Source organism: Theropithecus gelada, chromosome 3 (assembly GCF_003255815.1).
Source record: "Theropithecus gelada isolate Dixy chromosome 3, Tgel_1.0, whole genome shotgun sequence".
Taxonomy (NCBI): Eukaryota; Metazoa; Chordata; class Mammalia; order Primates; family Cercopithecidae; genus Theropithecus; species Theropithecus gelada.
The window spans coordinates 148,378,891-148,401,380 of NC_037670.1; the positions used below are offsets into that span (position 1 = coordinate 148,378,891).

Below are 22,490 nucleotides of genomic sequence, written 5' to 3' on the forward strand. Positions count from 1 at the left end.
TGGAGGCAGGCAAGAGAGCATGCGCAGGGGAACGACCCTTTATAAAACCATCAGATCTCGTGAGACTTATTCATTATCACAAGAACAGCAAGGGAAATCTGCCCCCATGATTCAATTACCTCCCACCACCTCCCTCCTATGACAGGGAGATTATGGGAGCTACAATTGAAGATGAGATTTTGGTGGAGACACAGCCAAACCGTATCAGTTCTCCATCAATCAGAGTTCCTGGTTGTAAGCAACCAAAACAAACCTTGCTTACTTGAGCAGAAAGATGATGTCTCATGAGGACAATGTCTCCACTTAACAGTAACATTATGGGCATCAGGTTCAGGTTCTGGATGCCCCAGCTTGCTGCTCCTTGACACTGGAATTTATGTCACCACTGGCAATGTCACCTCAGCCTCCTTGAACTCAATATCCCAATTCAAAGCCTGGATTAGGATGCATCTAATTGGGCTGACCACAGTCATAGACGAATACCAAACCTGCAAGGAACGCTGGGACATTTTGGCTTATTTAATGAAATATGGACTTTGCCTTCCAAGGTATTTATGGTACAGAATTAACTACTGAGGAAAGGGGTCTGTATCCTGAGCACACAGCCAAAGGACAAATGTCTACTGGACACCTTAATCTCACTAGGCATCAGGCATAACCACAATGCACTTTCCTTTTAATGACACACAAGACTGCAAATGTTTTATGCCATCAAACCCTTTAATGAGCTTTTACAAAAATAATTTTGTAGTAGTTTTACAAAGAGATGACTAAAAAAATAACTTGACAAAGTAGCCACTATCGTCTTCCCTCTCATACTATCCAAACACCTACCTATCTTTCTCTTTCTCTCTCTCTCTTTTTTTTTTTAGATTGAGTCTCTCTCTGTTGCCAGGCTGGAGGGCAGTGGTGTGATCTCGGTTCCCTGCAACCTCCACCTCCCAGGTTGAAGCGATTCTCCTGCCTCAGCCTCCTGAGTAGCTGGGACTACAGGCACGTGCCACCATGCCAAGCTAATTTTTGTATTTTTAGTAGACATGGAGTTTCACCATGTTAGCCAGGATGGTCTTGATCTCTTGACCTTGTGATCCACCCACCTCAGCCTCCCAAAGTGCTGGGATTATAGGTGTGAGCCACTCTGCCTGGCCCTATCTTCTCTTTCAACTCCAGTGTCTTCCCTGAGATGTTCTGTTATACCAGGGGTTTGGTCTAGGTCCTGTTGCTTGCTGTACAGAAAGCCAATCACTGAGTCAAGGAGTATTGCCGGGAAAGAAGGCCTTATTTGGGTGCTGCAGCCAAGCAGAATAAAGGATCAGTCTCGAATTCATCTCCTCAAGCTACTAAAATTTGGGGTCTATAAAGTAGGGAAGAAAAGTAACTATGTGTGGGAAAAAAGGAATTAAGGAGGGGTAAGAAAGAGGAGTTGGTCAACAGGCAAGTGGTCAGTTAGGTCAGTGAGGTGTCTGGTGTCTCATTGTTTAGATGTGATAATCTGGTAAGTTTCAATTCCTTGAAGCTTTCTGGGAGGCTTGATGGTTGGTTTACCAAGAAGGGAACCCTGATAAGACAAATGTAACTTTCTTAAGTTTTACCCTGGGAGGGTCAATTTCTAAGTTTATTCAAAAGAAACCCAAAACATCTATTTTTTAGGACAGTTGGGCTGGTTTTAATTTCTTGCCACTCAATCACTTTCCTCTCCATTCCTATCTATGCTTACTCCCAGAAGTAATCGCTCCAATAAATTATCATGTAGTACTTATTATTCATTTTTATTATTTAAATTTTACATTACCTTGCCTTCCATATAATGTGACATCAGACAAGTCTTTTCATCTCTCTAAGCCTCAGTTTCCCATTTGTAAAATGGAAATGTAATTATAAGTCTTACATAGTTATTACAAGTTTTTAAAATATTTACAAAGCACTTAAGCACAATGCCTGGGATTTGATGAGTTTTCCAAAATGATAGTGAATATTTTTTCACATCTTTATCTGATCATGAACTCCTTAAAGGCAAGGACCACATCTTATTCATTTTATTTTCTGGACATAGGGTCTGGTGCTCCATGAATGTCTGTTGAATTGCATTTCCTGCCCCTGAATAGAAGCTAGGTCTCTACATCTGCTTCTATATCTCCATTTATTTATAGACCTCTTTGAGACCTCTAAGTGATATGCTTTAAAAACAGACATATATAATAATAATATCTATTTATTATTTGAGTCTTGTTCCTCAAAACTATGCCTAACAGAAAATTAAATCTCTCCACAGGTCTTCTAGAGTACACTAAAGCAGAAGATAACATAAGATTTTTATCTTACCATGAAAGTGTTATCTGAAGGACAGTTAAGGCTTTGTGTTGTTCAACCAGTACATCTCACTTCATGGCTCCTTATATTTTTCATTCTAAAGTCTATCTCTTGTCTAAAACCTGCTCGACTTCCAATTTATCAAAGAAAACCTTTTATAGCTGCTTGGAATGCTCCAACAGATCAGTGTTTGATAAAATATAATTTAAGACTAAATTTGAAAATGTTTCCAGTGATTGGAAGCCCACTGGCCAAGGCCAGGGGGCAAAATGTCACTATATTTTATGTCAACAGATTGGGATACTATCCGTGGTATACATCACAAGGGGTCCCCATTAATGGAGGTCTCCCACAGAACATAAGTTTAAAAGTACATCTGGAAAAAGCTGACCAAGATATTAATTATTACATCCCTGCTGAAGATTTCAGTGGACTTGCTGTTATAGATTGGGAATATTGGCGACCACAGTGGGCCCGGAACTGGAACGCAAAAGACGTCTACAGAAAGAAGTCAAGAAAGCTTATTACTGATATGGGAAAGAATGTATCAGCTATGGATATTGAATATTTAGCTAAAGTGACCTTTGAAGAAAGCGCAAAAGCTTTCATGAAGGAAACCATCAAATTGGGAATTAAGAGTCGACCCAAAGGTCTTTGGGGTTATTATTTATATCCTGATTGTCACAATTATAACGTTTATGCCCCAAACTATACTGGGTCATGCCCAGAAGAGGAAGTCTTGAGGAACAATGAGCTCTCTTGGCTCTGGAACAGCAGTGCTGCTTTATATCCTTCTATCGGTGTCTGGAAATCCCTTGGAGACAGTGAAAACATTTTGCGCTTCTCCCAATTTCGGGTACATGAATCCATGAGAATCTCCACCATGACATCTCATGATTATGCCTTGCCTGTATTTGTCTATACAAGGCTAGGGTACAGAGATGAACCTTTATTTTTTCTTTCTAAGGTAAGAAGCTTCTTGTCCAATAGTGGGGGATTTCCTCCTTATCTCTAAAAGGACATTTCTTTGTTAATTATGTTCTTTGAAGAATTGATTTCAATTAATGGTCTGTTATATAGGAGCATAATTCTTCCTTGACTAGTCATGCGTTTAGACTCTTCATTTATGAAAACTGAATTTTGATTATCTTATTCATTATTATTCTCTTAAGGAACAAAGTAAGGCGAGAAAGGGTTAAAGTAGATACCAGCAACTACTACATTTCCTTCACACCAACTTTAACTATATTCACAATTGGGCATTTTGGAAGGTTATCGAAATGATCAGCAGTGAGCAGGTTAGATAATCAAAAAGGATGTTTTGAAATGGAGTGTTTGCTCATACATGTGGAAGCAGAATTGTCTAGCCACTTAAACAAAAAATTCTAGGGAAAGTAGTGCGTATCCTAATTTTTTTTTTTTCTTCAAGATGGAGTTTTTTGCTCTTGTCACCCAGGCTGGAGTGCAATGATGCAGTCTCGGTTCACTGCAACCTCCACCTCTGGGGTTCAAGTGATTCTTCTGCCTCAGTCTCCTAAGTAGCTGGGTTTACAGGCACCCACCACCATGCCCAGCTAATTTTTGTACTTTTAGTAAAGATGGGGTTTCACCACGTTGGACAGGTTGGTCTTGAACTCCTGACCTCAGGTGATCCACCAGCCTTGGCCTCCCAAAGTGCTGGGATTACAGGCATGAGCCACCGTGCCCAGCCTAATCTTTGGATTTGGACAATTTTGTGTAACCTTTCTACATTGAGAAGCCTTGGGACTTGTGGAGGGCTTCACGTGTGATGCAGTGATGTTTTCAGGTATTGCTGGACACTAGTGGTTTAATATATTTTAACGGAGGCATTTTTCCTTTCTGCACCATTACAAATTTCAACTCACCAATATCTGTTAAAGATGTTCTGAGTTTCACATGCATCTGTGTGAAGAGACCACCAAACATGCTTTGTGTGAGCAATAAAGCTTTTTAATCACCTGGGTGCAGGCGGGCTGAGTCCAAAAAGAGAGTCAGCAAAGGGAGATGGGGTGGGGCCATTTTAGAGCATTTGGGTGGGTAGTAGAAAATTATAGTCAAAGGGGGCTGTTCTCTGGTGGGCAGGGGTGGGGGTCATAAGGTGATCAGTGGGGGAACTTTTGAGCCAGGATGAGTCAGGAGAAGGAATTTCACAAGATAATATCATCAGTTAAGGCAGGGACCGCCATTTTCACTTCTTTTGTGGTGGAATGTCATCAGTTAAGGCAGGAACTAGCCATTTTCACTTCTTTTGTGATTCTTTACTTGTTTCAGGCCATCTGGATATATATATTCATGCAGGTCACAGGGGATACGATGGCTTAGCTTGGGCTCAGAGGCCTGACATTCCTGCCTTCTTATATTAATAAGAAAAATACCATAAAATAGTATAGAAGTGTTGGGGCAGTGAAAAGTTTTGGGGGTGGCATGGAGAGATAATGGGCAATGTTTCTCAGGGCTGCTTTGGGCAGGATTAGGGATCATGTGGGAACCTAGAGTGGGAGAGGTCAAGTTGAAGGAGGATTTTGTGGTAAGGGGTGATACTGTGGGGTTGTTAGAAGGAACATTTTTCATGTAGAATGATTGGTGATGGCCTGGATACAGTTTTGGATGAATTGAGAAACGAAATGGAGGATACAAGGTCTGAATAAAAGAAGGAGAAAAACAGGTATTAAAGGACTAAGAATTGGGAGGACCCAGGACATCCAATTAGAGAGTGCCCAAGGGAGTTCAGCGTAATTACTTGCTTGGTTGGTGGATTTTTGGGCTCTATCCTTAAGTTTTTTTATGTTGTCATACACCAGGCCAGATTGATTTAGGTAAAAACAACACTCTTCATTTTAAAATATACAGAGTCCTCCTTTTTCAGCAGTAAGTCAAGGCCTCGGTGGTTTTGGAGGACAACTGCAGCTAAAGAGTCAACTTGGGCCTGGAGGACTGATAAAGTTTATAATATGTCTATGATGCTAGCAGAGATGTCATTAGAAAGGCTATGAAAGGTCATGACAGAGGTTGAAATGCCTACTATTCCAGTATGAAGAGCAATAGTGGAGGCAGAAAGTCCTAAACCGACAAGCAAGGGAATTAGTGGAATAACTCTTTTTTGTCATGTTGGTGTCATGAGAGGAACAGGGAGCTCTTCGGTCTCATTTGCAAATTGAATTTTGGGAGTAAGGAAAACTAGTGTGCATGTGCCTGTCCAATTAGCGGGTAGACACATGTAGGTAGAAAGCCACAGAGGAAGAAGAGGCTTGTGCAAGGCAAAGCTGGAAATGCAAAGTAAGATGAAAAGGAGTACTGAAATTGGTGTCTTCTACCCAGACTCTTAGGGATCTAGCTAGGGCGACAGCTGTCAGAGGTCGTAAAGGGGACTGATGGGGTAACTGCGTAGAGTGGGAGATTTGATTTTCATGGTGTATGAGAAAATATTGAATGTCTATGAGCAAACTTTCACTGTTATTTACGGGGCTTGGTATGAGTAAACAAGAAGAGGGCCTGGGAGGAGAGTCTGACGAGAAAGGGGAAGGTAGCCAAGGATGGAGTGAAATACAGGGCAAGTGTCTTCCTAAGCAATACTTACTGCTAATGTTTTTAAGTTTGCCAGTATTGATAGAGGGCTTGTCTGTAATATGGAGCTGGAAGGCTCCAATTGTTTCAGTGATGTGTGTAGTTGGGCTTTGGAGATGAAGAGTGAAGGAACATCAAAAAGGTGAAAGGTTACCCAGGGAATTCCAGTGGGTCTTTGCCAAGAGATACATAAAGGAGCAACCACAGGAATAGTAGTTTGTGTTGTGAGGGCTCCAAACATGGGGGGAGTAGAGTTGATATAAAGAGAAAGATTTTTTAAGTAAGTGCAGAGGAGGGTGGCAGCTTGCTGATGTGAAATGTCTGGGGAGATCTTGCTGGACCTGTCTAGAAAGTAAAGAAGTTCTTCAGGAGGGTAAAAGTGAGGGCTGCTAAAGGAAGTTTGGAGGTGTAGGGAGACAGGTGCCCAGTCTGTATGTAAGGTGAGGACAGCTGTGTAGGTGCTGGAAGAAAAGGAAATGCAAAGCCAAAAATTGTTCGCTGAGGAGGGATTAGAAATAGCTAAGAGAGAGTGAGTAAGGTTGATAGTGTGGTGGAGATAGCTGGGGAGAGGTAGAGGGTGGCATAAGGATGGGAATGAGAATAAGAGTGAGTGTAAAAGTAAAGAATAGAACTTCATCAGGGTGAAAGTATTGGGGGGTGCCCTGCCAGCAAAGATCATCTATCCACTCTAAGAAGAAGTTAAGAGTGGTGGTTTAGGGATAGCACCAGGAGATATCAGCTGTGATGTCTTAGAGAAACAGTATAAACCAGCAGTGTAAACAAGAGTAGGGCATTTATGAGTAGTTGAGAATGATAAATAGGAGTATGACTAGACAGAAGATAGCAGGGATGACTAGTTTTTGGGGCTCAATCCAACTAGTGGGGGTGACTGCGTAAAGCGCTGTTACAAAAAGTAGGGTAAGAAAGAACAGACCTAATAGAATAAAGGGGTGTATTAGGCTCATAAGGGTTATTACTGTTCTTCAGAAATGCGAGTGAGTTTAAGGGAAGCAGGGGAGAGTACTTGCAACTTCCAGGAGAAAGAGGAGGTATTAGGCTGGTTGTCTGATGAACACAGCTTTATTCTGGAACGGTGAGCCCAGTGGGCAGGATCCTGCAGACAAATGGCAGTTGGGGTACTATAGATGACTAAGTAGGGTCTGGTCCATCAAGGTTGTAGAGTTTGAGGGGTCAGATTCTTAATAAGAACTGATCGTCCAGCTAGGGTGTCTTCATATGGCTGGGAATCTGGAGTAGGCAAGAGATTAGCAGCCTAGTGAATTTCCTGTCTAGCCTGCTGGAGGACTGGAAGATAGTTGCCAAGAGGGCTGGTGTCTGGGACAAGGTTGGGGCTGAGCAAGAAAGTGCATCCATATAAAATTTCAAATGGACTGTACCCTGTAGCATCTCGAGGACAGGCTCTAATTCTGAGAAGGGCAAAAGGTAAAAGTACTGTCCAGTCCTTTTTAAGTTGGAGGCTGAGCTTGGTGAGGTGTGTCTTTAAAAGACAATTAGTCTGTTCTACCTTTCCTGAAGATTGAGGATGGTAAGGGATATGAAGTTTCCACTGAATACCAAGAGCCCGAGAAACTGCTTGGGTGATTTGACTAGTAAAGGCCAGTCCGTTATCGGACTGTATAGAGGTGGGAAGGCCAAACTGAGGAATTATCTCTAACAGAAGGGAAGAAATGACCGTGGTGGCCTTCTCAGACTCTGTGGGAAAGGCCTCTACCCATCCAGTGAAAGTGTCTACCCAGACCAAGAGGTATTTTAGTTTCCTGACTTGGGGCATGTGAGTAAAGTCAATTTGCCTGTACTGGGCAGGGGCAAATTCTTGAGCTTGATGTGCAGGGAAGGGAGGAGGCCTGAACAATCCCTGAGGGGGAGTAGAATAGCAGATAGAACACTTAGAAGTGATTTCCTTGAGGATAGATTTCCACGATGGAAAGGAAATGAGAGGTTCTAAGAGACTGGCTAGTGGCTTATAACCTACATGGAAGAGGTTATGAAATGATGACAGAACAGAGTGGGCCTGTGAGGCTGGAAGGAGATCTTTTCCTTGGTCTAAGAACCATTTGCCTTGTGTGGGAAGAGATTGATAGGTGGAAGTTTCAGTGGGGGAATACATGGGAGTGACTGATGAGAAGGAGAGAAACTGACCATGAGGGACAGAAGTTGGAATGCTAACTGCTTCTTTAGCTACCTAATCAGCATAAGCATTGCTTAGAGCAATGGGATCTGACACCTTTTGATGGCCTTTGCAGTGAATGACTCCAGCTTCCTTTGGAAGTAAAGTGGCCCTGACAAGAGTTTTTATTAAAGAGGCATTAATGATAGAGGACCCTTGTGTAGTGAGGAAACCTCTTTCTGCCCATATAACAGCATGGTGGTGCAGGGTATGAAAGGCATATTTAGAGTCAGTATAAATATTGACACGTAGTTCCTTTGCAAGAGTGAGGGCCCAAGTTAAGGCAATGTGTTCAGCTTGCTGGGAGGTGGTGGAGAGGGGCAGAGTGGTAGCCTCCATGATAGATGTGGAAGATACTATAGCATAGCCTGCCTTTGCTGGTGAGTGGCGATTAGGCCTGGTGGAACAGAATAAACTGATGGTTTATTGCCATCAATAAACCAAATGTGATCAGGGTGAGGAACAGGAAAGAAGGAAATATGGGAAAAATGGGGTGAATGTCAGGTGGATCAGAGAGATACAGTCATGGGTGTCAGGTGTGGTATCTGGAATAATGTCGGAGGCTGCATTGAAGTCAGGGCTGGGAACAATGGTAATTGTAGGAGACTCAACGAAGAGTGAGTACAGCTGAAGGAGCCAGGGAGCAGAAAGTATATGCATCAGGTGTGAGGAAGAAAATAGATTTTGTAAGTTATGAGTGAGAGCAGAGTTTGTGATTTTGAGGGCCTCTAAAAGTATTAGGGGGGCAGCAGCCACTGCATGGAGGCATGATGGCCAGCCTAAAACAGTAAGGTTAAGTTGTTTGGACAAAAAGGCTACAGGGCATGGTCCCAGTCCTTGTGTAAGAATTCCGACTGCATAGCCCTGCACTTCAGCTGTGTGTAATGAAAAGGGTTAGGATGAGTCAGGGAGAGCTAGTGTGGAAGCAGTCTCTAAAGCTGTCTTCAAGGAATGGAAAGAGGAGTGGGGAAAGGATTTAGGATCTATGGGGTCAGCTAGGTTTCCTTTTGTGAATTTATATAATGGTTTTGTTAGGATGGCAAAACCAGGTATCTGAAGGAAAAAGTATCCAACCATGTCTAGGAAGGGAAGGGGTTGTTGTTTTGTAGAAGGTGTTGGGGTTTGAGAGATCAGTTGGAGACGATCGGCAGGGAGAGCATGTGTGTTTTTATGAAGAATTACGCCGAGGTAGGAAACGGATGGAGAAGAAATTTGAGCTTTGGAGGGGGATACCTGATATCCTTTGGGGAATAAATGTTGAAGGAGCAGGGGGGTGTCTTGTTGAGAAGATTCAACGGAGGAGCTACAAAGTAGAAGATCATCAATATATTGAATAAGGTGAGAAGCAGAGGGGTGGAAAGAAAGTAAATCATGAGAAAGAGCTTGGCTGAAGTAATGAGGGCTGTCCCTGAGACCTTGTGGCAGCACAGCACAGGTAGTCACTGCTGGGACTGATGGGTGTCAGGGTCAGTTCAGGTAAAAGCAAAGAGAGGCTGGGATGAGGGGTGCAGGAGAATAGTGAAGAAAGTCTCTTTAAGATCAAGAACGGAATAGTGAGTTGTGGAGGAAGATATTGAGGACAAAAGCGTGTACGGGTTGGACACTACAGGGTGGATAGGCAAAACAATTTGGTTGATAAGGTGCAGATCCTGAACTAACCTGTAAGACTTGTCCAATTTTCAGACAGGTAAAATGGGGGAATTGTAAGGAGAATTTATAGGTTTTAGAAGCCCATGCTGTAGCGGGTGAGTGATAACAGGTTTTAATCCTTTTAAAGCATGCTGTGGGATGGGACATTGGTGTTGAGCAGGGTAAGGGTGATTAGGTTTTAATGGGATAGTAATGGGCATGTGATTGGTTGCCAGGGAGGGAGTAGAGGTGCCCCATACTTGTGGGTTAAGATGGGGGGATATGAGAGGAAGATGCAAAGGAGGCTTTGGAATGGGAAGAAGGGTGGCGATGAGATGTGGTTGTAGTCCGGGAATAGTCAGGGAAGCAGATAATTTGGTTAAAATGTCTCAGCCTAATAAGGGAACTGGGCAGGTGGGGATAGCTAAAAAAGAGTGCATAAAAGAATGTTGTCCAAGTTGGCACCAGAGTGGGGGAGTTTTAAGGGGTTTTGAAGCTTGGCTGTCAATACCCCCAACAGTTATGGGGGCAAGGGAAACAGGCCCTTGAAAAGAAGGTAATGTGGAGTGGGTAGCCCCTGTATCGATTACACAGGGGATGGACGTACCCTCCACTGTGAGAGTTACCCAAGGCTTGGTGTCCGTGATGGTCCAGGGGGCTTCCAAGGCGATCAGGCAGTGTCAGTCTTCAGCCGCCAAGCTGAGCAGATCTGGGAAGGAGTCAGTCAGACAGCCTTGTACTAGAGCTTTAGGAGCTCTAGGAGTGGCTGCCGGGCGAGCTGGGCAGTCTGATTTCCAGTGGGTCCCTCCACAGATGGGACATGGCTTGGGAGGAATCCTGGGCTGTGGGCATTCGTTGGTCCAGTGGCCAGATTTCTGGCACTTGAAGCAAGATCCTGATGGAGGAAGTCCTGTAGGAATGCTTGACTGCTGTGGCTTAGGGATGTGCAGCTTAGGCAATTGAAGTTCCTGTGTGCTGGAGGTGCAAATGGGTTTTGTCTCACAGTAGGTGCAAGTAATTGTAACTCAGAAATGTGTGGCCATCTGGCTGCCTTCTCTCTATTATTGTACACCTTGAAGGCTGGGTTAATTAATTCCTGTTGTGGGGTTTGAGGCCTGGATTCTAATTTTTGAAGCTTTTTTCTAATGTCAGGAGCTGACTGGGTGATAAAATGCATATTTAGAATGAGACAGTCTTCTGACCCTTCAGAGTCTAGGGCTGTAAAGCTCAGGTTTGCTGCCGAACGAGCCATGAACTGGGCTGGGCTTTCATCTTTACCTTGGGTAGTTTCTTTAACCTTGTCATAATTAACAGCTTTGTAAGCTGCCCTTTTAAGCCCTTCAACTAGACAGGAAATCATGTAATCTCACCTAGCTATACCTGGGGAATCTGCCTGATAGTTCCACTGGGGATCCTCTTGGGGAACTGCTCTAATGCCTTCCTGGAGGTCTGGCTCTTGGAGCCGACAGTTGTCAGTGTGAGATTGGGCCAGAGAAAAAACGCTTTCCTATTCATCTGGGGAGAGGGTAGAAGTTAGGATGACATTTAAGTCACTCCAGGTTAAATTGTAGGACAGAGTTAGATATTGGAATTCCTGTATATGTTTAGTGGGGTCTGATGAGAAAGAACCTAAATGCTGACATATCTGAGAGAGATCTGATGAGAAAAAGGCACATGTACCCTGACTATGCCTTCAGCTCCAGCCACCTCTCTAAGAGGAAATTGTTGGGCAAGTGGGGGAGGGCTAGTCACAGAACTAAACTGTAAGCAGGACCAGGTGTGAGGAAGGGAGGTGATAGAAGGATTATAGGGTGGAGGAGCAGAGGCCGAGGAAGAATTGGGACCTAGCTCAGCCTGGCGACGAGCAGACCGGGGAGGAGGGGAGAGGTCAGATGGGTCTGTAGAAAAGGAAGATTGGAAAGACTCAACGATGCTTGGAGTTGGGACTGAGGGGACAGGTGGGAGGGAAATAAAGAGGATTTGGGAGGAATCACTTTGGGAACAGAGACTAGAGAGGGAACGAAGTGTGAAAAATGCCTGGATGTGGGGCACCTCAGACCATTTGCCCATTTTTTGACAAAAATTATCTCGATCTCGTAGGATGGAGAAATCGAAAGTGCAATTTTCTGGCCATTTAGAGCCATTATCAAATTTGTACTGGGGTCAAGCAGCATTGCAGAAGAAAATAAGGCATTTGCATTTTAGGTCAGGTGTGAGTTGAAGAGGTTTTAAATTTTTGAGAACACAGGCTAAGGGAGAAGAGGGAGGAATAGAGAGTGGAAGGTTGCTCGTAGTTAAGGAGGCAAGCCCAGAGAAAAGAGAGGGTAGAGACACAGAGAGAAGGGGTGGGGGGTGCTTGCCCCCCAGGAAAGTGGAGAGAAAAGAAAGGATAGAGACATAGAGAGAAGGGGAAGAGGGTGCTTGCCCACCAAAAAAGTGGTGCTTGCCACTAAAGGTGAAGGACCAAGGCAGGCGTCCCCATGGTGATCGGACACCTCTGAAACATGGGTGAATAATCAAGCAGGGGTCCCCGCAGTGATTAAACACCGAGGGAAGACTGTCTTCCTGAGTCCATGACTGGTGCTGGAGTTTTGGGTTCACGGATAAAACACGTCTCTTCTGTCTCTACAAGAAAAGGAAAGGAACTGAAATTAAGAGAAAGGAGAGATTGAAAGATGGCGCCAGGATTGAAAGGAGAAACAGTTTGAGGGATAGTGAGAGAGGTTGGATAAGAGAGTAAAAAGAGGCCGCTTACCCAATTTAAAATTGGTGAGATGTTCCTTGGGCTGGTTGGTCTGAGGACCAGAGGTCGTAGGTGGATATTTCTCATGGAGCAAAGAGCAGGAGGACAGGGGATTGATCTCCCAAGGGAGGTCCCCTGATCCGAGTCACGACACCAAATTTCACGCATGTCCGTGTGAAGAGACCACCAAACAGGCTTTATGTGAGCAATAAAGCTTTTTAATCACCTGGGTGCAGGTGGGCTGAGTCCGAAAAGATAGTCAGCAAAGGGAAATAAGGGTGGGCCATTTTATAAGATTTGAGTAGGTAGTGGAAAATTACAGTCAAAGGGGGTTGTTCTCTGGCGGGCAGGGGCAGGGATCACAAGGTGCTCAGTGGGGGAGCTTTGGAGCCAGGCTGAGCCAGGAGAAGGAATTCCACAAGGTAATGTCATCGGTTAAGGCAGAGACCAGCCATTTTCACTTCTTTTGTGGTGTAATGTCATCTGTTAAGGCAAGAACCATCCATTTTCACTTCTTTTGTGATTCTTCACTTGCTTTGGGCCATCTGGACCTATATGTGCAGGTCACAGGGGATACATGGCTTAGCTTGGGGCTCGGAGGCCTGACACTGACTTCTAGGCATCCTAAGGAGGAGGAATAGAAAATACCCAGGTGAGGTATTTTACAGTGACCAGGTATCTTTGGAACATAAATGGAGTGTATTCATCAGAGGGAGAAATGATGCATATGTATGAAATATGGTAAGTGCCATACCTCTGAGGTCATTCATGAGGTGAAGGAGGAAGGAAATAAAGTCTCTATTGTGAACTTCTCTTCATACCACCTAGAAAAATCAGTGATAAATAATTTATGAGGAAGAATAGGAAGTCAGTACAGTCTGAAAGATTTTAAAAAGTTACCTAGGCTGGGTGCAGTGGCTCATGTCTGTAATCCCAGCACTTTGGGAGGCTGAGGCAGGTGGATCATGAGGTCAGGAGTTCAAGACCAACCTGGCCAAGATATTGAAACCCCATCTCTACTAAAAATAGAAAACTTAGCCAGGTGTGGTGGCAGGTGCCTGTAATCCCAGCTACTGGGGAGTCTGAGACACAGAATTGCTTGAATCCGGGAGGCAGAGGTTGTAGTGAGCCAAGATTGCGCCACTGCACTCCAGCCTGGGCAACAGAGTGAAACTCAATTTCAAAAAAAAAAAAAAAAAGAAAGAAAGTAATCTAAATCTTCACAAAATAATGTTGACTCTGGAATTGAATCAAAATTAAAATACCAGCTTCTTTTATAAAACATCTGTTCTATATTTGACTCAACCAAGTTCCTTTCTTTAGTGATAATAAATTGACTTTTAGAAGAAACAATAAACTCTACGGGACAAAATGTTCATTTCAAAAGATGAATTTAGACTACCGGGACATTCTGCACATTCTGTGAACCTGGGATAAGCTTCTTTTTCTAGTAGCTGTAGCCTCGGAAATTCTCTTTTCCCTCTCAGGAAAAAAGGAGCAACAGTTTGGGTTTCATCTCATTCTGCACTCTTTTTCTTCCAAGTGGCAAGCTATTTCCAAGTGTTTTAAACTATAAGTGTACCCACCATTGTACCCTATTGACTTTAAAAATCTGCCCATAATTTTTATTTTTATTTATTTATTTAATTTTAGTTGAGTTTCCCTCTGTCATCCAGGTTGGAGTGCAGTGGCATCATCTTGGCTCACTGTAACCTCTGCCTCCTGGGTTCAAGTGATTCTCCTGCCTCAGCCTACGAGTAGCTGGGATCACATGTATGCGCCACTATGCCCAGCTAATTTTTGGGTTTTTAGTAGAGACGGGGTTTTGCCGTGTTGGCCAGGCTGGTTTCGAACGCCTGACCTCAAGAGATCCACCCGCCTTGGCCTCCCAAAGTGCTAGGATTACAGGCGTGAGCCACTGTGCCTGGCCCTGCCTATAATTTTTTTTTTTTTAAGCTCAACATCTAACTTTTATTTATTTTTATTTTTTTAACTTTTTTTGAACTTTTACATATTTAATTCAATTAAACAAAGTAGCAAAAATGAATGAATTACAACAACATATCTCAATATGTGTGAATCTTAGAGACAGTTGAATGAAAAGGGCGAGTCCTAGAAGAATCCTGCCCATAATTTTTAAAAAGCCTGATATTCATTTGTACCAAACTCTTAATGACCATTAATGGCTTCCATTTCTGATTTTCCCAACAATGTCTGAATTTTAGAATGCACACACATACAGTTAAGATTACAAAGAAGATTCACTAGTAAGTAGTAAATCTCTTAACCTCCCTGGATTTGGTGTCTTCATGTACAAAATGAGACAATATTACCTGCCCTACTGACCTAGCAAAAATATGATGAAAATCAAATGAGAACTTGCATATGAAAACCTTGAAGTTCTACAGAAACCTATGTGGTATGGCTATTACTTTTTTAACAGCCATCAAAGCCTTAAACTTAAGCATGGGATATTTAAGAGTGGAATCTCAGGCAGTAGCTATAGCTTGGGGCATACAGAGGCAGTCAAGCCTCATTTCACACAGAAGATTGCCTATATTATTTACATATGAATGCAACCTAGATATAACCTGATGCTGTGCTCTTAAAACATTGATTATTTATTTTTAGTTTTCCATTTGTAAACATTTAGGGGGTACAAGTGCAGTTTTGTTACATGGATATATTGAGTGGTAGTGAAGTCTGGGCTTCTAGTGTACCCATCACCTGAAAAGTGTACATTTTACCCGACAAGTCATTTCTTATCCCTCACTCTCCTCCACCCTTTTATCTTTTGGAGTCTCCAATGTCTATTATTGTACTCTGTATGTCCATATTTACTCATCGTTTAGCTCCTACTTACCAGTAAAAACATGTGATATTTTACTTTCTGTTTCTGAGTTATTTCACTTAAGATAATGGCCTCCTGTTCCATCTGTGAGATATGCTTTTAAAAATTAACAAGAGGAGTTTCCTTGCCTATAGATTTAAAGATGTTTATCCTTGTCATTAATTCATTCTGTCTCCGGTAAGGCACAAAGGCAGCTCATTAGTAATGCTCCAGCTCCCCACAGTGGACACCTTGCTTACATGCACTCCGGTAAGCGTCAGGGACTGACACGGAAGTGTTGAGTGAGTCCCCTGAGTAGCCCTACCCTCTGCTTCTGAAACCATGATTCAGGTCGGAGGATCCTGTGTAGGCGCAAAGCACCCTGTGCCACGCTGGGTCCTGGGAGGCTCCTTTTCAGTACATCTTCTTTGTTCCTTTCTTTCTCCTTAATGTGACAACACCCCCATGGCTCAAGCTTTCAGGTGTCCCAATCTGCACCCAGAGGCACTTTTATCTGTGACTTTCCTCTCTGGGTAGTGCCCTTGCTTTTCTGATCCCCAAAACATAGCTGCTTTGTGATTCATTCAGCACCCTGCTCTCTGTGAGGTGACAGTGAACTAATTTGGTGAGAAACTGATTTGAAAACTAATTCAGAAGAAACTGACAGCAACCTCAGAAGGTGTGTGTGGCTTTCACCAGAAACATCTGCCACTTACATACTTACTATAGTTCAATAGCCTATAAATATAAAATGTAAATGTTATGTCTTTATTCTCCTTTGATGACAATGCCTTAATCAAAAGGAGAGCTGTTGGGGATTTCTGCCCTGATCACACCATGTGACTATATGACACCATTTTCAGGGAAGTTTCAAAGTGAGGGGAGTGAGGAGTTCTGCTCCCTTATGTCTTTGCCCAAAGAGGGAGTGGACACGGACTCAGCAGACTCTTCAGTCTTGGTACTGCAGGGATGGCCCCCTCTCTGTCCCTGTTCATCGTGCCATTGACAATTTTCAAAATTCTTTCATTTATATTATCTCATTTGAGCCTCTCCTTCCTGTCATGTCAGCTATGGCCTGTTCAGCAGAAATTGTAATTGTACGAAATGAAAATGGATGTTAACCTGAAATGGAAATTAGTTTAACCCAAAATCTCTTTCCTTGTTGAAAGTCACAAGACAATTGCCCAGAAGCAAACAAACAAACAAACAAAAACTTTGAAAAATGATCTTGTAAAACCTTTGAGTGTTAGACAATAAAAGTATCAGATAAAGAGATTTATCTCTCAAGTATTAATATTAAGTGCCCAATGGCAAAATAGCAATTACAGTTCTTCTTTTGTTTTCCACCAAATCACCTAGTAACATTTTCTAGCATTTAATTGGTAGAAATTCACCCTTGGAGTAAAAGGTGAATGCTTAGTATCCTAAAGATTGGGGGAATGTGTTATAATTTAACAAACCAGGAAATCAACTACATATATTCAAATCTTAATTTCCTCCAGAAAATGGCCTAGATCCATGTTAATCTTTAAACACTAAAACAATAACCCTTTAAGATTATAAAATCAAAATTCTCTCTGCTAAAACGTTACCTTTGTCTATCTTAACCATATTGCAGAAAATTCCAGTGACTTTACCATGACTGGATGAGTCATAAATAAAGCCCGTTAGGCCAGATACTTAGAAATTAAACACACATAATTTCAGGGACAAATATAAAAGCTGGACCAAATCAGAGCCTGCAAGCCCTTAACGTTGCTTCTTTGCCTGGCCTTGGAATTGAAATGATATAAACCCATCCAAATAACTGTGGGGATGAAGTGTTACTGGGGCACGCTGCAAAATGGAAAAGGAACCTGGTTAAGAGGATCCCATTTGGAGAAGGAAAACTTCTGGATTCAGTTTCCGGAACACATACATATGACCTGGTGTGTGGGTGTGTGCCCCTGATTTATTTCAATTCAATAATTTCTGATAACCCTTTACAGACTCATTGTCTTCAAAATAACATCCTGCATGGCAAAATATGTTTTTCTTTAAAAATATTTTTATGTTTTTGCACATGGTTACAGAGTGTGATTTTTGAGCATTGGTTTATTCAGCGTTTGTGTCACTCTAAGAAAATAGAAAACAGTATCTAAGGAGTATATGAGCTCAGTACCAGACCTATTATACTGAACTCAGACTCTAATCCTAATCCCTGGTGGGTTTTTTGTTTTTTGTTTTTGAGGCAGAGTCTCGCCCTGTCATCCAGGCTGGAGTGCAATGGTGTGATCTCGGCTCACTGCAACCTCCACCTCCTGGATTCAAACGATTCTCCTGCCTCAGCCTCTGAGTGGCTGGGATTACAGGCACCCACCACCACGCCTGGCTGATTTTTTTTTTGATTTTTAGTAGAGATGGGGTTTCACCATGTTGACCATGCTGGTCTCAAACTCTTGACCTTGTGATCCACCCGCCTCGGCCTCCCAAAGTGCTGGGATTACAGGCGTGAGCCACCATGCCTGGCTCCCGGTGAGTTGTTTTACATTCAAATTAATAATGAACTCTACTCTCTTCAATCTAGCAAGATCTAGTCAGCACCATAGGAGAAAGTGCTGCCTTGGGAGCTGCAGGCATTGTTATTTGGGGAGACATGAATTTAACTTCATCCAAGGTAAGTCAGTATCTTGAAGGTATATTTAATGTTTTTTTTTAAAGTATTTCTCTGCTTTCTTGGAGAGCTTACTCTAATAAAGCTCTCATGACTTCCATAGCAAACCAGCTTTAGAATAAATATTCCAAATCAGTGCCTGATACATAGAAAAGGATAAAAAATATTGTTAACTTTTATAAAGATAGTATTCATAACACTGACATTTGATGAATATTTATGATACACTAAGGTTGTGCTAAGAGATTTTTTGAGTCGAATTTGCTCACTTCCTGGTCATATGAGGTAGTGACCATCGTCCTCATTTACAGATGGTGAAACTAGAGAGGAAACCAACTAGGTTAACAGCTATTTAGGATAGTTAGTGGTAGAGCTGGCATTAGTCACAGTTTGATGATGGACACCTTGCATTTTAACGACTATAGAAAATGTGTTATATACTATTTTGAGAGGTAGAAACAGGTGGTAACTTTTTAATTCTCCACAATGAAGTTATTTTTTCTCTACAGAGAAATCAGCTAAAAATTAACAGCATTTAAAATAAGATTTATGGCTGGGCACGGTGTCTCAGACCTGTAATTCCTGCACTTTGGGAGGTGGGAATTACTTCAGGCCAGGAGTTCAAGACCAGCCTGACTGACATGGAGAAAGCCAATCTCTACTAGAAATATAAAAATTAGGCGAGTGTGATGACATATGCCTGTAATCCCAGCTGCTTGGGAGGCTGAGGCAAGAGAATGGCTTGAAGCCGGGAGGCAGAGGTTGCAGTGAGCCAAGATGATGCCATCGCACTTGAGCCTGGATGAAAGAGTGAGACTCCATTTCAAAAAAAAAAGAAAAAGAAAAAGATTTATATGGCTCTTCAAATTTCTCTCAGCTGAGATATTTTTTTTACTTCAGGAAAGATTCTTAGTTTTCCCTAACCCACATTAATTACAATCTCTTCCATATTTCCAGATGTAGTTTGTTTATATTTCTATAGTGTAATGCATTTTACCTTGAATACTGGTACCCTTGACACTTTTTGCTAAATTGAGGTTTTTGCAAGTCCATGATGATCTGATATTATTCTTAGAATTTCACAGTCTCAATTTGTTGCTACTGAGATAATGTTCATGAAACTGTTTATGCCTATGCCCACATATGAGAATTAGGAAGAAACTCAGAGGATTAATTCCTGACTTTCCAGGTGTGATATTTCCACCCCAGCCCCTTGGTGGCTCATCAGAAAAGCTTCATCAGGAAGGTGGGTGCACACAGATGGCCTCTGTTTAGAACAGGTAATAGGAACCATATACACAAAAGTTACCTAGTCAGCCATATAGACTTTTCTGTGTTTGAATTGTGTTAGAAGTACAGAACCCAGGACAGTTGATGGAAATTAACAGGAAAGTCCAAAAGGCTATAATACTCGGTAGAATGGTGGAATAAGATGATTTGACAATAAATGATGGACTGCGATTCAGGCTGTAACACAACCATGGAAGGCCCCACATACCTGAATGGTAGCCTGAGGGCAGCAGTTCTGGTAGATTCCTAATTTGGGTTTGTTCCTTTTCCTTTTATACCCATTAACTTGGGAGCTAGAAGGAAGAAAAAAAGAATGTAAATTGGAGAAAGGCAAGGTCCCATGTGCTGATTCTGGGGGCCATTTGCAAGTTCAGTTGCTTAACCTGACTGTAACATAGTATCCATCTCCCGCCCCTCAGACCTCTCCCCTTTCTGATTTGGGATCTTTGTTATAGTGCCCAGGAGCCTACAAGTTCAACAACTGGAACCAAGCCATTATGTTTTAATCAAGACCAAAGAACTGTTCTAGAAGCTCTAATTCTATCAGTACCAGCATGAAACACTAAAATCGATTTCTTTCTACATTTCTATCAGTGAGAAACACTAAAATCAATTTCTTTCCACATTTTTAGGCCAACTGTACAAAGGTGAAGCAGTTTGTGAGTTCTGATTTAGGGAGCTACATAGCCAATGTGACCAGAGCTGCTGAAGTATGCAGCTTTCACCTCTGCAGGAACAACGGGAGGTGCATAAGGAAGATGTGGAACTCACCCACTTACCTTCACTTGAACCCCGCAAGTTACCACATAGAGGCCTCTGAGGATGGGGAATTTACTGTGAAAGGAAGAGCATCTGATGCAGACCTGGCAGTGATGGCAGATACATTTTCCTGTCATTGTTATCGGGGATATGAAGGAGCTGATTGCAGAGAAGTAAAGACGGCTGATGGCTGTTCTGGGGTTTCCCCTTCTCCTGGTTCACTAATGACACTTTGTCTACTGCTTTTAGCAAGTTATCGAAGCATTCATTTGTGAGATAATTGAGTTTAAAGGGAATTGTGTGGTCTCTAGCGTAGTCATTTAAAGATGGATGTAACTTATGACAATTTTTTTCTCTTATGAATTCTATTGAGAGGTATTATAAGTAGACATTATGTATGTCACTTAACATAAACAGAAACATATTATTTTATTTGCCTCCAATCTGGCTAGGAAATCAGATCTGGAGTAAAGTCAATGTACACTTCCTCTTTATTGGAACATTTAAGTTGCATTTAAACTAAAACTAGTATAATTTAGTCTTTACATGAATGTACATACATAAAATTATACATAAAATATTAAATTATTCATTTCAAAGACTTTTTTTTCAAGTTGGCAGTTTATTTAAGGACACATTACTAAGTAATCATCTGATTTAACAGAATGGGTCACCTGGTCAACTGGTCCATTGAAGAGGACTAACTGCAGTTTCTATTCTAGCCTCGGGTTCACACTAGGTTTCTATTTCCCACCTGGACTCATTGAGTGCAGAATCATTCCTGGCATGGCTTCTCATGAGGGGCCAGAGACTGAGGTAAGGGGGAGTCATTCCCGACCTACCAAGCACCAATTCTAAGATGGCACTTTGCGTCCTTCCTTCACAGACCCTGGTAGTCTGAATACTGTGAAGGCTTTGGGATAATATTCATGTTGACCTACGCTGACACTGCTGTAGATCTGGAAGCTGGAGCCATATTAGTAAAAATGCAGTTGGTGACTTTTGCAAGCAAAAATCATTATGTAGAAAAAGTGACATTTAAGGGGCCCAGAAGTGCTATTGAAAAAGAGGTCTACGCGAAATGTTAGATATTTTTGCTTTCCCCTTCCTATATATGACTTTTGAATAGGGAATTTAGAGTCATTTTGCATCTAATTTGAATCATGGTTTCACTACGTATCTGATTGTGTGACCTTGGGAAAGTTACCTACAGTCCCTGTTTTGTTATCTGAAAATCAGTAATATAACTCCTACCTCAATTAATTATTCTGAGGAGTAAATGGAATAACATACCCCTTGCATACTTGGACTCTGCTGTTGATCCTCAACTGACTTTATTTTATTTTATTTTTTTGTAGTGATGTGGTCTTGTTTTGTTATTCAAGCCGGCCTCGGACTTCTAGGCTCAAGAGATCCTCTTGCTCAGCCTCCCAAAGTTCTGGGATTGTAGGTGTGAGCCACTGCACCCAGCCTCAACCAACTCTTGACTACCGAAGTAACAGAAAAGTGCAGGATAAAACGGGGTCTTGGGCAATTTTCACTTCTTGATGCTGTGTTCTGTTTAAAATCACTTATACACATTATGTTGTTCTCTTGAGAGTCATGTTTAATTGATAGGACTTCCTTCTTTTGGAGACAATCTACTTGAAAGGTAAACTCAAAATAAACATGACGCTGCTGTAGAAGGAATTATAGTTGATTCAACCTCCTTCTTCACCTCTGTTTTTCTGTGAAACATTTGAAATCCAGGTGCGTTCTTTTCAACTCTGAGTCTCTGCTCAGACCTCAGTAGGTCTTCAACAAGTATCGTTAAATGAAGGAATTAATGAGTGATTCAGAAACCTGAATTGGTAGAACCTATAAATACGTTGTAATTTTTTTTAACTCTGCACATCAATAGTGAGTTATTATAAAGTTCTCCTCAAGCATTACTGTTCTATTTTTATCCTAACAGATTAGCTTGTACAATCATATGTCCTCATTCCCCTGTGAAGAATTGAGACCTGAAGAGAATAAATCTCTTGACAAATTCAAATGGCGAGTTTGTAAAACAGCCCAGTTTGTAATCCCAGTTGCTGAGTTTTCTTTCTATCATAACTTTGTCTTCCTCTTCTTGTAATTGAATCCAAATATACTTGTTCTAATTTTAAGCATAAATTTAATGCATTTAAACATTTTTCTTAATTTGGTCTGCTACTACTGGTTATGTTCAATCATTTCTCACATTTTGCAGCTGTAGATTACCTGTGTATTTAATTTGGCTCACTGCTCCTGGATAGGAAATCTACCTCCTACTCTGCTTGATGACCTCGGCTTCTTGGGATCATTGTAAATTTCCTTTATAGAAACAGCAAGATACCAGTCACTCTAATCTTTGGTGCTCTCCCTTATAAGAGGGAGATAATTAATAATAATAATTAAAAAAATTTTTTTGTCCTTTTATACAGATTTAATGATATAAACTAGGTAACATAGCACAAAGGCTGGCACATAAAACATTCTA

General features: G+C 41.9%; 1 protein-coding gene across 1 annotated transcript in view; it reads left to right on the plus strand.

The window, feature by feature from the left end:
• Positions 1–20,583, plus strand: part of LOC112621266 (hyaluronidase-4) — a 38,415-nt gene extending 17,832 nt beyond the window's left edge. Inside the window, exons 2-4 of the mRNA XM_025380618.1 lie at positions 2,273–3,277; positions 17,852–17,941; positions 19,861–20,583. Of these exons, the coding sequence (XP_025236403.1) occupies positions 2,324–3,277; positions 17,852–17,941; positions 19,861–20,262 (1,446 nt within the window). The 5' untranslated portion in view covers positions 2,273–2,323 and the 3' untranslated portion in view covers positions 20,263–20,583. The remainder of the gene's footprint in view (positions 1–2,272; positions 3,278–17,851; positions 17,942–19,860) is intronic.
• Positions 20,584–22,490: the final 1,907 nt, after the last annotated feature.